Source organism: Elgaria multicarinata, chromosome 17, assembly GCF_023053635.1.
Source record: "Elgaria multicarinata webbii isolate HBS135686 ecotype San Diego chromosome 17, rElgMul1.1.pri, whole genome shotgun sequence".
Classification (NCBI taxonomy): Eukaryota; Metazoa; Chordata; class Lepidosauria; order Squamata; family Anguidae; genus Elgaria; species Elgaria multicarinata.
In genome coordinates this window covers 24,462,248-24,477,870 of record NC_086187.1, presented here as the reverse complement: position 1 = coordinate 24,477,870, position 15,623 = coordinate 24,462,248, and the positions used below count along the sequence as shown (strand labels likewise).

The 15,623-nt window shown below is 50.6% G+C and overlaps 1 protein-coding gene across 1 annotated transcript in view; it reads left to right on the top strand.

Annotated features, from left to right (window-relative positions):
* The first annotated feature begins 751 nt into the window (after positions 1-751).
* LFNG (LFNG O-fucosylpeptide 3-beta-N-acetylglucosaminyltransferase) overlaps positions 752-15,623 on the top strand; it is a 30,784-nt gene continuing 15,912 nt past the window's right edge. The window contains exon 1 of the mRNA XM_063143645.1: positions 752-1,219. Within this exon, the coding sequence (XP_062999715.1) occupies positions 752-1,219 (468 nt within the window). The remainder of the gene's footprint in view (positions 1,220-15,623) is intronic.

Genomic DNA, 15,623 nt, shown 5'->3' with positions numbered 1-15,623 from the left:
ATTTCATATATGCTCAGAGGCACTCCTCGACTGTGTTATTGCAGTGATTGTGTCTAGCGCTGGGGGGGGGAGTGCTTTCAGCTTTGATACCCCATTTCAAATTCAACCCTAATTCTTTTGTTATTGTTTTGTCAATGGCAGGAAGCGAAGTCCAAGATTAACAAAAACAAAATCTCTTGAATCCAGCACCTATGTGGAAGTGTGGGCTTCCCCCTAACAATAGTTTCTTTGCTTTTGCTCAAAACGTTGTTGCTATTTTCCTAGCAAGAAAACATTTGGAACAAAAGAGAAAGAAGCTCCCTTGTTATTGCTCTTTCTTTCCTTTCTTTCCTTCCTTCCTCTCTCCTCCTCCCCCCCTTTTTTAATAGTCCTGCTCACAATCTCTCTCCCCCCCCCCTCCAAGCTAAGCCACGCGGGAGACCCGCCGCCAGCCCGCAACCCAGCAGAGGCCCCGCCCCACTGCTGTTGCAACGTTCTGAACCCGCCCCCTTCCCTCCCTCCAGGGGCGGGGCGTGACGCAGCCCCGCCCCTTTCTCGCTGGCTTGGCCGCCCCTTCGGCTCGGCGGCGGCAAAAGCGAGCGATCGCTGCTGCGGGGGAGACCAGTTCTTCTTCTTGCAGCGCGGCTGAGCCGGGGAAGCGCCGCGCCGCGCCTGCAGCCGAAGGGAGGCGAGGAGTCCCCGGCAGCCGTCCTCGCGGGGCTGTTGTGCAGCCGTCGGCCGGCTTTCCGTGCTGGAGCGCAGCGTCCCCGCGATGTTGAAGAGCTGCGGGAAGAAGCTGCTCCTCTCCTTGGTGGGCTCCATGCTGACCTGCTTTCTGGTGCTGGTGGTGGACCAGCAGCGAGGGCAGGTGCTCAGCCTGGGGGGCGACGGGTTGCTCTTGCAGCCCTTCGACGGCGACGGCGCCGCCGCTGCAGCAGCAGCCCAAGGCTCGCTCCGGCAGCTGCCGACTGGAGGCTCGGCGGGGCAGAGCTTCCAAGAAGTCAAGAGCTTCACCGATTACTTCACCAAGCTGACCCGGGGGAAGCGGGAAGCCGGGCGGCCGGAGGCCGGAGCCAGCCCGGAGGCAGGGCGGCGGCAGCAGCAGCAGCAGCAGCCCAGGCCTCCGCTGGAGGAGATTTCGCCCCAGGACGTCTTCATTGCTGTCAAGACCACCAAGAAATTCCACAAATCCAGGATGAAGCTGTTGATGGACACCTGGATTTCTCGCAACAAGGACATGGTAAGGGAGGGACGGGCTTACTCGCAACCCGCCCAGCCCAGTTATGGGATGGATCATGGCCAATTTTTTTTTTAATTCATGTATGTATGTATTTAAAAAAGGCGCGCAAGCCAACCAGGCCCTCCTGCGCTGACGATTTGTGGCTAGCGATGGGAGGAAGGTGCTCTGTACAGCCTCAGGGGCACTCTTTTATTTGTGCATTCCACATGGGATTGGAGATACGATGTGTGTGTGTGTGTGTGTCGAGCCCCATCCTTCGGGGCAGCAGGCAGGCCCTCTGCACGCGTTTGGGGGTGCTCTCTCCTCCTTTTGAGCACTTTGCAATTGAACATATGTGGGGGTGGGGGTGAGAAATTAACCCCCGATGTCCAAGTTAGGCATCCCCGCATGCTTCCCCCCCCCCCGAACTTGCTAGCTAGCACCCATCCAGAAGGCGCAGGGTGCCTGCAGCGAAAGGGAGCCGGCTGCATGATGCCTGCCCGTGCCAAGAAAACGCTAATGAACAGCCAGGATATAGGCGAGCAAGTAACAGCAAGCCCAATGCCTTGATCTGTACCGTCTCCGCCCTTGTCCCCCAGGGTGGGAAAGTGAGGCACGCTCCTCCGCCACAAGCCCACACAGCCAGCCTCCCCGCTCCCTCTCTCCCTCCCTCTCTTTCTTTTTGCAGTGATCCCGCAGCTGCTCTCTGACCAGCACGGCTTCTTTTGCATTGTACATATTGCGGTGCTTGGTTTCTGTGCCCTACTGCCAGGCTGTCTTTCACTTACAAAAAGAGAGAGCAATATTAGGGTTGAAGCTGCTTGCTAATCCCAAATGCGTGGTAGGATTGGGCCGTGGCGATTTAACTGGTGAAGGAAAGGCATTCTGCACATGCCCAGATGACCCCCCCTTGATCACTCGGTGCTTGAAAAATGGGTTCCTGGGGCAAGCCCAGCTTTAACCCCTAGGTCATCCTTCCTCCAACACGACACCCTCTGGGTGTGTTGGAATGCAATTTCCATCATCCCCAGCTGTTTAGCTGGGCATGATGAGGGTTGTAGTCCAGCACATCCAGAGGGCGCCAGATTGAGGAAGACTGGCCCAGGCTTTCTGAATGTATTTTTCTCCTGCCAATGGAGGGGAGCCGGTAGCATGACGCTTCCTCTTCAGGTATTCAGAAGAACTGATGAAGGCATTCAGAAGTACTTGCTGCTTGTTCGGGTTTTTTTGTTTCGCTGATAGGCACGTGTTAAAAAGTTGGCCTTGTCTAAGTGTGCGTGTGTCAGGGAGAGAAAATGAATGCGACATCTGTTTATTGTTACAGTAGAGGGGCATGCAGGTTTCTGAGTAGCTCAGAAGTGTTCAGCGAGCAAGTGTACTGCCTCACAGCCTCCTTTGTGTCTTGCTTGCTGAAGAGTTCTGCCTAACTTAGAAGCTGCCCTCCTGTACCAACTGAAGCTAATATATGTACAATTGTCACGCCTGACCCTTTTGATCTCCCTGCCAATGTGAATGCTACCCTTAAACTGCTGCGGACCTGGTTTGCATGGCATGTCAGCCCACCTTGGCTTAATTTACCTGTGAGGGCTGTTGCATCATGCTGCGGGCCTTCAGTTACCATTTCTGCATGGCTAGCTATGGCTTTGACAACCCTCAAAGGAGCCATGGGTTATTTGAGGGTTGCCTGACCCCCAGATGCCCCCTGCCACTTGGGTTCTCATAGCATGACAAGCAACAGCAAGTTGGGCACCCGTGGGTGCCATGCAAAAATAGGACCCATCAGTGACTGGCGTGGCACGACATCTCCGGCGGGTAAATTAAGCTGCGGTGGGCTGGAACCAGGTCATTTAGTCGGGCATTAAGGTGACAATAGAAGTAGAGCTAGTCTGTGTAATGGAAAAAAAGAAAGCAAGAAGGAGCAACCAGTGGGTTGTGCTTTGTGTCTACACTACAGATCTTAAACCAGTTTCAAACTTGGTCAAGTGCCGTGGATCCTAAGCAGGCAACTCTGTGTGTAGTTCTGTGGAAGGGTTAAGGATTTCTCCACGCCTTCACAAACTACTAGTGTGGATAAATTGTCATGGTTTGGAACTGGCTTCAAACCGGTTTATACTTTGGAGCGTGGAGGAAGGTAAAGAAGAGCTGAGCTTTCCTGTGAGGTGGACAGTTAGAAGGAGGCAGGTCTGTGTAATTGACCTGGTACCCTTATAATAGCTCTGTAAAGAACGTGGACAATTTGGGAGGTGGGGAACGTCCTTCTCTTTGAACGAGTGACTCTCTAACCAACTTCCCTGGGTCCGCAGCAGCAGGAATTAAGAATTCTCCCCAGAGATGCCTGTTTATTCCCCCACCCACCCACATTCTTTTCTTCCCTCCCTCCCTCCCTCTCCTTTTACTCCCCCCCCCCCCCCAAGACGATTGGGTATGAGGGCCGTGAAATGCGATTTGTGTCGCTGGACTGGACTTGTCAGATGTAAAGCAGAGACTATAGAGCAGGCTGTTTAGCTTAAAGAAAAGAAGAGGAGGGTGGGGGAGGGGATTCTCAGGCTTGTTTAGAGCAAAGGGGAGGAGGCAGAGCCCCCCCACTTTCCCCAGACCTGTGGCTGGTATTCCAGGATATCCCACAAGCAATGAAGACTTGGAAGTTTTTAAACTTTCATTTATAGAATGAGCTTTTCGTTCCTCCTGGATACTTTTGAATTTTTACAGATGGAGGAACTGAGGCAGAGAGAATTCCTTAAGGCCTCTCCAGAGCCAAGTTTCCACCCTCTCTACCTTGTGGACCAAATTAGCATCCCGTGTTGCACGTCACCACTCGGTAAAGCTTTCATCTCTTCCAAAAAGCAAGGAAGAACTTGCTCTTTTCCATCCATCCGTTGCGAAAGTGTGGTAAGGATCCTTTCCTCCCTTGGCAAGGCCGTGGATGACCATCTTACCAAAGGGTTCCATGTGCACACTGATAAGTTACCATTTGGCCATCAAATTCACCCGTTGTCCCATATGGGACACAAAATAACCACCAGATCTGGATTCTTGTTCCTCTTTACATCGCTTGATAGTATTTCGCTGCCCACCCTATCCTCCAAGGAGCTCAGCTTCTTTTCTGCTGTCTTAAAACAACTCCACAAGGTGGATTAGGGTCTGGAGGTCGTGACTTGTGTGAGAGTTCACAGTCCTCATTTTTCAGTTTTCACCAAATTGCAGCTTGGTAGCGGATTGGCAGTTTGGACCAAAAATTCCTCCATCCATGCCCAGAACTCTAGCTATAGGGTCACGCTGACGCTCTCGCAAACCTGCCAGTTAATCGCATGGATCGTCCCCTTGATCAATTTCTTGGAAGTCAATTGAGGGTTTATGGGCTGGAATTGTGGCCCGGATACAGCAGTGATGGTGGTAGCAGTGGCAGCTGATACCCATTGAGAGTGGTGAGATAGAGGACAGGGCAGCTAACGGTAGGCAGAGCCAAAGGGGGAAACTGAGGCAAATTAACATTGAGGTCATGCCCGCCAAGGAGAAGGTGGGGCTGGGGAGTGATCCACATGGCAACCCAGAAGTAATCCTTTGGGCCCACATTTTTCTGTTCTAGCGGCACAGAGAAGAGAAAGTAAAGCAAGTCGCTTCGAGATCATTAGTGCAAAGCCAGGGGCGATCTCTCTCTGTTGTACACACAGTTGTCCTGAGAGGACTCTCCTTTGCTCGTTGTTTCGTCCTTTAACCTCATGGGGCCCGATACGGCTTGTCGCTGCCCCACCTGCACAAGGCAACGGGCCGCCCCTGCTGTCCCAATACCCGTGTGCGGGTGAGGGACAGGTCTGCCTGCCTGCCCTCCCTCCTCCTAGACTTTTAAGAACCTCGTGGACCCCAGAGGCTGCTGTTCTTTCGTAGTGCCTTTATTTATTGATCTTTAGACCTGCCAGGTGAGAAATCCCATTGGTGGATCTCAGTAGCCTGCTGGGACACTTACGTCACGTGCGGGAGCTGCCCTGGCCTCGTCCCACCCTTCTCCTAGGCTTGCCGGTGTCTGTTGGCTCGCTTCTCTGGTGGGAACGCTGAATTCTGAATGTCCGGGGCGGCTACGATGCTGTGGGAGCCGGAGGTGGCTAATGGCCCCCGACACCTACAGACAGTCCTGGGAACGGTTCCCCTTTTCTCTCCGGGACGCGCTCTTTCTTCTGGGGTTTTGTTCCACCTCGTTTGTTTTTTTGGCTTCCCAGTGCCTCGCGGCTTGGCTCTCACGCTGTCTCCCCGGGCAAGCTAACAAAGCCCCTTTTCTCCCCGGGGCTGAGAAAAGGCTTTGCAACCCGCTTGTGCAGTGCTTTTCCGTGGGAACAGGGGGGTGGCGGCATGATGGGGGGGGGAGAGAATGAGCTGGAGCTAGCGATGTCCAGGTCAGGTTGCCTAGAGATGGGTGTGGGGTACTAGGGAAGCGATGGGAATCATGGGGTTGCATCTTGGATAGATGCGCGGTTGACAGCCAGCTGAGTGACACCTCTCTGCCAGCACTTGAGGGACAAGCTTGTTGATGCTGTCCAAAGTAGGCCTGAACTGAGAGGACCAGAGCAAATTTGAGCCTGCTCAAAGGCTTAGTGATTTTTCTGACTCAGAGGGGAGTCATGCCCGTTTTGACCATGCTTTGTTCAACAAAGCTGCTTGGATACAGGGTGCCGGAAAGTGAAGGGTTAGCATCAGAACTCCTGCCTCGGTTGTCTTACAGAAGTCAACCACTGTAACTTTCCCAAGAGAGCCATAGTTCTCGGGGGGGGGGGGATACAATGTGTGAGGCATCCCCACATACATGCACGAACGTGGTGAGGTGGGGTGGCGTACTAACGAAGGGGGCACCTCAGCTGTGGAATGACCTCCCTGGACAAGCTCACCTGGTGTCTACATTGTGGTCTTTTCAACGCTAACTGAAGAGCTTTTTATTTCCCCAGGCCTTTTAGCCTTTCCATTTTAAAAGTTTTGCTACTGTATTTTTTATTTTTTATTTTACATCGTTGCACTGCTGCTGGCTTTTACCTTGGTTCCTACTTTTTGGTTTTATTCTGTTTTGATGGCTTTAGATGATGTTTTATTATCTTATTGTATAGTCCTGTGCTTTGTCTCGTAAACCACCCAGCCAGCTTCGGTTAATGGGCGGTATAGAAATGTAATATATAAAGACATAGGCGGAGGTGAGTGAGAGGTACCTCTCCAGATGTTTGGGCATTCAACTCCCATCACCCCTGCCAGCATGGCCAATGGTCAGGGATGCTGTGAGCTGAAGTCCAAAACATCTGGAGAGATCTACTTTCTGCTCACCCCTCTAACAGTCATCATAGCTCTTTTGTCAAAAAAAGAAATTTTAAAATCTCTGGAATTCTTTGGGATAAGCCACAATGATTAAAGTGGTATAAAACCTGTATAAGCTTGCAGTGTGGGGATAGAGGCTGACTCTTGGCTAGGAGGTACCATGGATTCAGCATGGTCTTTTTTCTTCTCTGGTCTTTACAGAAGCCTTCACGTCATAGGTGAAGGCTTTCTTGTTGGTATATCTCCAAGAGCTATGCTAGATTTTCCCTTCATGATTTTGGGTTGAGAAAAGGGCAACTGAAATTATCAAAGGGCTGGAACATCTTCCCTAAGAGGGGAGGAGGCAACAGCTGGAATTGTTTAGCTTGGGGGAAAAAAGGAGGCTAAGGGGAGACATGATAGAGGTGTACAAAATCATGCATAGTGTGGAGAATGTGGCTGGGTGGGGCATTTTTCTACTTCTCTCATAATACTAGAACCTGGGGTCATCCCATGAAGCTAATTGGTGGGAGATCCAGGACAGATAAAAGGACGGATGTCTTCACACAGCACAGAGTTAAGCTATGGAATTCAGTACCACAAGACGTAGTGATAGCCACCCATTTGGATGGCTTTAAAAGAGGCTTGGATAAATTCTTGGAGAAAAGGGCTACTAGTTCTGATGGCTATGTGCTACCTCCAGTATCAGAGGCAGCAAGCCTATATACGCTAGTTGATGGGGAACATGGGTGGGAGGGTGCTGTTGCACTTGTGTCCTGCTTGTGGGTCCCCGGTTGGCCACTGTGTAACACAGCCTTCCTCAACCTACGGCGCTCCAGATGTGTTGGACTACAACTCCCAGAATGCCCCAGCTGGGGCATTCTGGGAGATGCAGTCCAATACATCTGGAGCGCCCTAGGTTGAGGAAGGCTGGCGTAACAGAATGTTGGATTAGATGGGCCCTTGGTCTGATCCAGCAGGGCTCTTCTGGTGTTCTTGTGAGGTAGATAATCTTGGGCATTTCTGTATGCAATTTCATTGAGGCACACGAAGCTGCTTTATTATTATTATTATTATTATTATTATTATTATTATTATTATTTATATAGCGCCATCAATGTACATGGTGCTGTACAGAGTAAAACAATAAAATAGCAAAACCCTGCCGCATAGGCTTACATTCTAATAAAATCATAATAAAACAATAAGAAGGGGAAGAGAATGCACCAAACAGGCACAGGGTAGAGTAAAACTAACAGTATAAAAGTCAGAACAAACTCAAGTTTTAAAAGCTTTAGGAAAAAGAAAAGTTTTTAGCTGAGCTTTAAAAGCTGCGATTGAACTTGTAGTTCTCAAATGTTCTGGAAGAGCGTTCCAGGCGTAAGGGGCAGCAGAAGAAAATGGACAAAGCCGAGCAAGGGAAGTAGAGACCCTTGGGCAGGTGAGAAACATGGCATTAGAGGAGCGAAGAGCACGAGCGGGTCAGACCCTTGGTCCATCTACCCCACTGTTGTCAACACTGACTGGCAGCTGTGTCTCTCCAGGATTTCAGTCAGGAATATTTCCAGCCCTGCCTGGAGAACGAATTTGTGACTTTCCACACGCAAAGCAGGTTTTTTTTTTTTGCCACTGAATTGTGATCCTTCCTGCCAGCGGGCCAGGTGAGAGCATTCCATCTGTGCACATCACATGGCAAATGGATTGGGACGAAAAAAAGCCCCATGCAAGATTTCTGCACTGAGCAAGGGGGGTTGGACTAGATGACCTCTAAATGGCCCTCCCAACTCCAAAATTCTGTGATTCTGCAAAGCCTGCCATTGACACAATAACTCTTGTTTTTAAGACACCAGTGTTCCCACGTTTCCGGTTCAGTGTTGACATGCTAACTCAGCAGCAGATGACAGTCCCCCGTGAATATAGCTCAGATGAAGCACATCTTTGTAAATTGGATGAGGAAAGAGGGCAGTCTCCCAAATGCCTTCTGCTTTTAACTGCTAGCCTCTTAGCAGCAATCCTGCTTAGAGGGAAATGACTGAAATTAGTCATCAGAGCATTAAAGCCGCAGATGGCTGCATCTTTTAGGTCGAAGAGTTGGGTCGTCGTGTTCTCGCCTTCCTCTGTTCCTCATTTGCACAGTTTCTGTTCTCCACGCAGCCCTTGGCAGTGAGGTTTCTGGTTGCCTCAAAGCAGCGTGGGAAATGCCATAGGCGTTGCTACAGCCAGCTCCTGCTAATGCCATCTAGGCCGAAATCTCAAGCGTCCTTTCAAGTTCTTGAATGATTATGAGGTCTTCCCCCCAACACTCTCTCTTCAGTTAACCCACATCACTGCTGTACACAAATTATGCTTTTCCTGTTTCAAGTATCAGCACAGCTCACACAGCTAGTGCAGGAGAAGCTGCCCTATACTACACACACACACACACACACACACACACACACACACACACACACACACACACACACACTACATTTGCCTGTCAGCTGCTGCTTCAAACTGATCTACAATTACACTGGGATGCTGTTCTGTCAATGGATGTCTGAGTGTAATTGCTCTTTCTGCATTGCTGCCCATTGTCTAAACCCCGCCCCCCGCCCCGTGATGAAACTGACAGGTTTTAGGAAAAACTCCCCAGTTTCACTAGTGTCTCCTTTCAGCCTGGTCTGGGGTAAACTGACAAGGTCAGTGGTTAGCCTTGTCAGTTTCACTGAAGTTCTCGCAGTGGTTTCATTTTGAAGTGAAGCGGGGTTCCATCCATGGATGCCATGACACCCTGCAGGGATTTCCAGTGGTGCCCGTAAAGTTCTCCACTCCTTTTCCCCTTCAGTTTTTTTTTTAAATTAAAATGTTGTAAAATGTTATGGTTATCTTCTTTCTCTCCCTTCCTAACCTCTAGCCTTGATCTTTCTCTCCCCTCTACCACTTTGCCTTGCTGTTTCCTCCATCCTCTAGCCTCACTCTTGACTAGCCAGGCCCTCACGGGAGCCATTACGTGGCTTGCCACATCCTCCACGGGAGCCATTTTGTGCTGGTGCCCACAGCAGTTTATCACATTCCCAGATGTGCCCACAGGTCAAAAGACGTTGGCAACCCCTGAAACGAAGTATTCCTGTGTGTTCCAGTTATGAACCCATCGGTTCAAAGGGCTTTAAGCGGCATGTGTGAAGTCATGCCATATAACAAGGCATGGTGTTGTATATACTGCCTTGGGATCCTATGGATGAAGAGTGGTTCATAAAGCTAAATGATAATGAATACGGCAAGGTGGGCAAGTCTTCTCTTCCTCTTCCGTCACCCCCAATCCTCTGGTCAACCTGCCACATTGAAGCAAAACCCCTCACAGCTACCCTTCCGCTTTCTGTTGCATTCAGAGCGTTTGCAAAAAGTGCCTATAAGATCTAAACGCAAACTTCCTTCCTTCCTGTGGTTGTAGCACAAGGTGCAGGCAGTAGGCTCGGCTCCGAGGTTGACTTCAGAAACCGCCACCCCAAACGCCGCAGTTGCCTTGTTTATCTTATTAGTGCAGAACTGGCAGAACCTGTCAGGTGGCGGACAAGTGCTCCTCTCCCTGCGTGACCTGGAGTTGCTAAGAACCAGGGGTGGCATCTCAAAACCGTAGCGATGGCCCCATATCTCTGGAAGGATTAGTCTGGAAGGCCCTCCGCGGGGAAATCCAGTCTGCTCATCCCCGTACCTTGGCTTTTAGGGAATCCCTAAAGTCCTCATATCCTTAAAGTTCCCCCCCCAAAGAAAAGCGCCCAGGGCAGGCACACAGACTAGCCATTCTACTCTGCCACGCCTGTTTCACACAAAACGACCCGTCGACGCTACTGGGTTCCTATATTCTCAAAGGGACGATCCCGCACGGCTCTAATATTTAACTGCCTCGTTTCTCCCCCTTCTTCCTTCAGCCTCCCCCAATCTCGGGACTTCCAGATGTGCCTGCTAGAGTATTTTGTAGATAGGCGGCGTATAAACTGATTAAAAATAGCATTAATAAGATGTGTTGGATTGCAACCCCCATCATCCCCAGCCAGCATGCTAACTGAGGATGATGGGAGTTGAAGTCCAGTACCTCTGGAAGGCACCAGCTCCGGAGAGGCTGCTTTGAGAAGGTTCTTCTACTGCCTTCCTTGTCGTCGCCCCCGCCCCACGCACCCCCAGCCACAGTTTTGTTCCTGCTCAGGATTTATCTAGTCTTGAAGAACCGTCATTATTCTGCTCTCCACTTCCACCCCCTTTGCCTTCTCGTACTGGAAGAGAGTTCTTACAGTTGTGGTTGATTCAGTGCCTAAATACATAGGAAGCCAAAGAAGGCGTTTGGGGGGTGAGGGAGAGGGAGGGGGAGGAAGACTGCGATGCCAGAAAGGGAGGGGGAAGGAAAATCCAGATGCGAGTTAATCCAAACCCACCAAATTCCTGCTGAGTCGGAGGATTTGCCTTAACAGGATCACACAAGAAAATGCCTCTCATCTCAGCACGTGGAGCGGCGGATGAGAGGTGGCCCTGCGCTCGGGGTTAAGGAAGCCGGGTGGTCTGCCGTTTTGTGCCGCTCGCAGGCAGGGCCGCTCGGTTCTCAGGCCCGGCTTCACCTCCAGCGCTGGAGGTGAGCCGATCTGGTCAGGTGACACAGCCGCCACCCTGCCTTGAGGGTCAACGGCTGAAGGAGGGCAGTCCTGCCACTGGGGCTTTCGGGAGCTTCGAAAACATTTCTGTTGGACGGCGTTCTCCGAAAACTGTCCAAGGAAGTGGGCGCAGCGCTTCATTTTATTTTTAAGTGCAGTGCCAAGAGCCGGGCCTATATGGGAGCCTTGCCATCAAACCTGGAGGACGTGTGCGTGCTCCTTTGATTCTAAGTGAAGAACTGTCCGAAGCCTGTCTCGTCCAGCTTTCCCTTCCCACAGTGGCCCCACAGTAGGACATGAGCCCAAGAGCACCCTCCTGCTTGTATTCCCCAGTATACTGCCTCTGATAGTGGAGGTAAAATATAGCCATCATGACTAGTAGCCACTGTTAGCTTTATCCTTATTCAATGCGAATTGGGTCTGGGGTCATCAGAGAAGCAATGAGGATACAAAGATGAGGGATTTTCTCTGTTTATGCCATGGTTTTTACTAAACCAACCAATTGCTGCGGCAGCAAATTCTTTTCAGCCAAAGGTTGGACCATTAGTGTGCAAAGCACGTGCTTTTCCGCTCAGCCGTGGCCCTTCTTCGATGCTGGAGCAATCTTCAGAAACCATGAGGGCTAGAGACTTGGGCTTTTAAAGAGCTGTGAGATTCAGTGCATGTTCACTGGGAGGGAGGGAGAGAGGGGGGCAGCCCTGTTAGGACTGATCTGCCCTATGCTCTACTTTTCAGAAGTGCTAAATAATTTGCTGTGGCCCTTCTTTTTCTTCTTTCTCTCCTTGCGAGGAATGCATATTTGCCTCCGGGGCAACACATTCCAGAGCAGTTGCGGCTCCCAAATTTTCACAGCACCTTGGCTGGCGTCCCTGCCCTGGGGGGGAAATAGCCGGCCGGGGTGCGTGCCTGTGTGCTATGCACACGCCCCATAAACCCTGGTGTGCTCCTGTGTACAGAAGGAATAGAGCCGTGTTTACTGTTTACACTCAAAACACAGGTGAGGGCCCTTCCCTGCTCAGCTACACCCAGTGACCTGCACCGGCAGGGATGCCCTGAACCAGTTCTGGCTGCTTTGTTGCAGCTCCTGTCGAGGGGGGGGGCAGTGAGTGGCAGGTTGGACTTTGCAGAAGGAAACCAGGTCATTGTCCCACAATCCTGGAATCGAGGTCAAGAGGAGTTTGGGAGGTTCTCAGTGCCAGCAATCCAGCTAAATTTAGGATCAGGAGATCCTAAATGCCTCCTCTTCTCCTTCCAAAATAACAAATACTTTTCACCTCTCTTTCCTTAATTTCAAACATAGATCATCTGAAGCTGAAAAGGTGGGGAGATTCAGGACAGGCAAAACGAAGGATCTCTTGGTGCAGCACGTTGTTGAACTATGGAACTCTCCGCCACAAGATAGTAAAACTAGATACCTCTCTGCCACAGGAGCGATGGCCACTTGCTTAGATGGCTTTGAAAGAGGGTGGGATAAATTCCTGGAGGAGAAAGCTACAAGTCCTGATGGCTCTGTGCTACCCCCAGTATCAGAGGCAGAATGCCTATGTACATCAGTGGCTGGGGAACATGGGTGGGAGGGTGCTATTGCACTCATGTCCTGCTTGTAGGTTTCTTAGAGGTATCTGGTGGGTCACTGTAGAAAACAAGATGTTGGCAATATCAGGAGTTGGTCTGATCCAGCAGGGCTTGGCTTAGGTCCGTATTGAAAACTGTGGTTTAGGGGGCACGTGTGGAGGCAAAGGTTGCATATTGCCCAGTTCCCTGGCGTGGGACACAACGCCCTGAGAGTAAGTGGCCTGTTTACTGCTCCAGATCACTTCTCGGACAGCCAGTGTGGTGTGGTGTAGTGGTTAGAGCAGGACGATGTTGTGAGTTGTAGTCAGAAGAGCCATCTTGGATCAAGCTAGTCCATCTAGTCCAGCATTCTCTTCACCAGCTGCCCACAGGCAACTTCCAAACAGGACATGGGTGCAACAGCACCCTCCCGTCCATGTTCCCCAGCAACTGGCGTCCAAAGGCACACTGCCTCTGATACTGGAGGGCGCATAGAGCCATCCGGAAGGTACCAGTCGGTATTGACAGTCCTGGGCTAAATGGACTCGTGGCTTGACTCATTCTAAAGAAGCTTCCTATGTGTTCAGCTAGCTTGAGAGATCGCTATGTAATGAGTATTTGAGCACTCTGGGATTTAGGCCCCTGTTTCCTCCTAGGAAAGGGGAATTGCCGGTCTCTGAGTGAGTCGTTCCTGACTCTGTAGCCCCCGAAGTTTGTTTGAGGTGGGCGATGGGTCACCGTTCTTCTCCTGTTGCCTTGAGGCTTTGCCAATGCTCTGCCCACTGCCCCGCTCTGCCTCTTCCGAGGCTCCGTGCAGCACTTCGGCGCTGCGCATCGCACGCCCCGGGCCACGCGGCTTTTCCATTCAGGGCTGCACAATAGCACTTGAAACCCGAATCCTGGAGCGGCATATGCGGCGCGCGAGGTGGGAGGGGCGTGTGGGCACCGCCTCGCACAAGGGCCTCCATTGTCCCAGTGGGGATTATTAAATATAATGGCCTTTAAAATTACAGAGGGGTGGATTCTTCCTGTTACTCAACAGTGCCGGGGTAGCGAGAAAGCGAGAGGCACCCATGTCTTTTCTGAATGCCTTATAACCGCAGACTCCGTGCTGAAATCGGATCGAGTCTGGGCTTTTGGGGACACCCTGGCAGCGGCGTCAGCTCTGGGAGCGTTTCCTAAGTCTTCATTTGGAAGAGCGGAACGTTCTGCCCCTGAGATGGGCGGCTGCCTTGGCCTGTTGTGTATACAAGGGCCGGATTCAAATCCTGTGTTTTTAGTAAATAAACCCGCACTGAAATGGCCAAGCCGAAGGCCTTGTTCCACGAACGGCGTCTCCTCCCTCCCTCCCTTCTCGGTGTGGGTGACTTTTCCAGCTGTACAGGGAGAGAGGCAGCAAAAGAAACTGGAAGTTGAATTCAGCCCAACCTGTCTCCGTCCATCCAGGGTGAATTTCAAAAGTGCGAACCTTTTTTTTTTTTTTTTTAAAGAGATCTGTTTGGAGCAATTTGGGGCTTAGAACTGTGTGTGTCTCTCTCCCCCCCCCCCCCCCGCCTCATGGCTAGCGCTAAGAGTGTGAGACGGGACGAGGGAATATCCTCAAAGGGATAATTCCTGCAGATGTTAAAACTCTTCTTTCAGGGCAGCGTAAATCAGAACATGATGCATCTTCTTTTCAAGGGATTATTGTGGTACTACTCCCACTGGCAGAAACGCTGCTTTCAAGGTGTGGGATCAATTGTGGGTCTCCGAGTCGAGAGCCGGAATGTGGTATAGTGGTTAGAGTATTGGTCTAGGACCCAGGAGAGGCGGGTTCGAATCCCCAGTTATCCTGTGGGCAAGTCACCATCTCTCAACAGAACCAACTTCACTGGGGGATTGTTAGGATAAAATGGAGGTGTGGGGGAGAGCTGTCTATGCCATCCTGAGCTCCAAGGTAGGATATAAATGGGGAAGGGGAAATAAATAGAATATTTATTATTTTATCCAGATGTCCTCATGCACTGAGTCTGCTTCAGGAGGTGAGGGGTGGAAGGGAAATATAAAGATACCAAAATCAAGAGCACAAAGCAGTGGACATACAGAGCTGTGTGGAGGGGTCCTATTTTAGTATCACAACAACCCTGTGAAGGAGGCAAAGTTGAGAGTGAATGATTAGCCGAAGCTACTTTAAAAGAAAAGCAGAGCAAAAAAACCTCACTTGGTGGTATTGCTTTGCCAGTGGCATTTTGCTGCTACACGCATACAGGCCTGTGTTTAGCACTTGCATCAGAAACACCAACATTCCAGGCCAAGAAAATCAAACGGTTAGGGTGCTCGGAAGAAAATAAATAAATCAACAGCCAGCTTTTGCAAATGTTTATTTTCCCATAAACATGCTTGGTTTTGAATGCTGGATTCCAAACCCAATAAATACTTGAGGTTTGGAAGAATTGGAAATCCTTCCGCAAAGTGCTGTGTGACCTTGGTAAAAGAAGTAGAGGAGATGACCATGTCCTGAAGACCTTTCACCATGAGCTCCAAAACTGCTTGATCGACGTGAATAAAAAAAAGGGGTTCATCCGTAGGTAATAGTTCCATGATTTAAATTAAATGAACATTGCTCTTGGACCTTAAAGAAGTCCTGCCCTGTCATTGGCTGCCTTCTGTGATTCAGAGCAGCTAAGCCAATGACAATGCCCAGGGCTGCATTGCCTTTGCTTTCTAAGCTCCAAACTTAGCTCCTTTGCTTTCTAAGCTCCAAACTAAGCTCCCCATGGGGTTAATTGCGCCACACTAAGTTGCTTCAGTTCCTTAAAATCTGGAATCGCTGCCTGTGCAGAAGTGGGCGGGAGAGGGGGTGGGGCTTCCTTCTGCAATCCCAGGCTCCTCTGTCTCTTGCCATCTTCCTGAAGATATTTTTGTAGATCGCTCTCCAACCACTGTGAAATCTCACTGCAAAGGGCAAGAGCGAGAAAGGTTGAACTGAGCCTCCC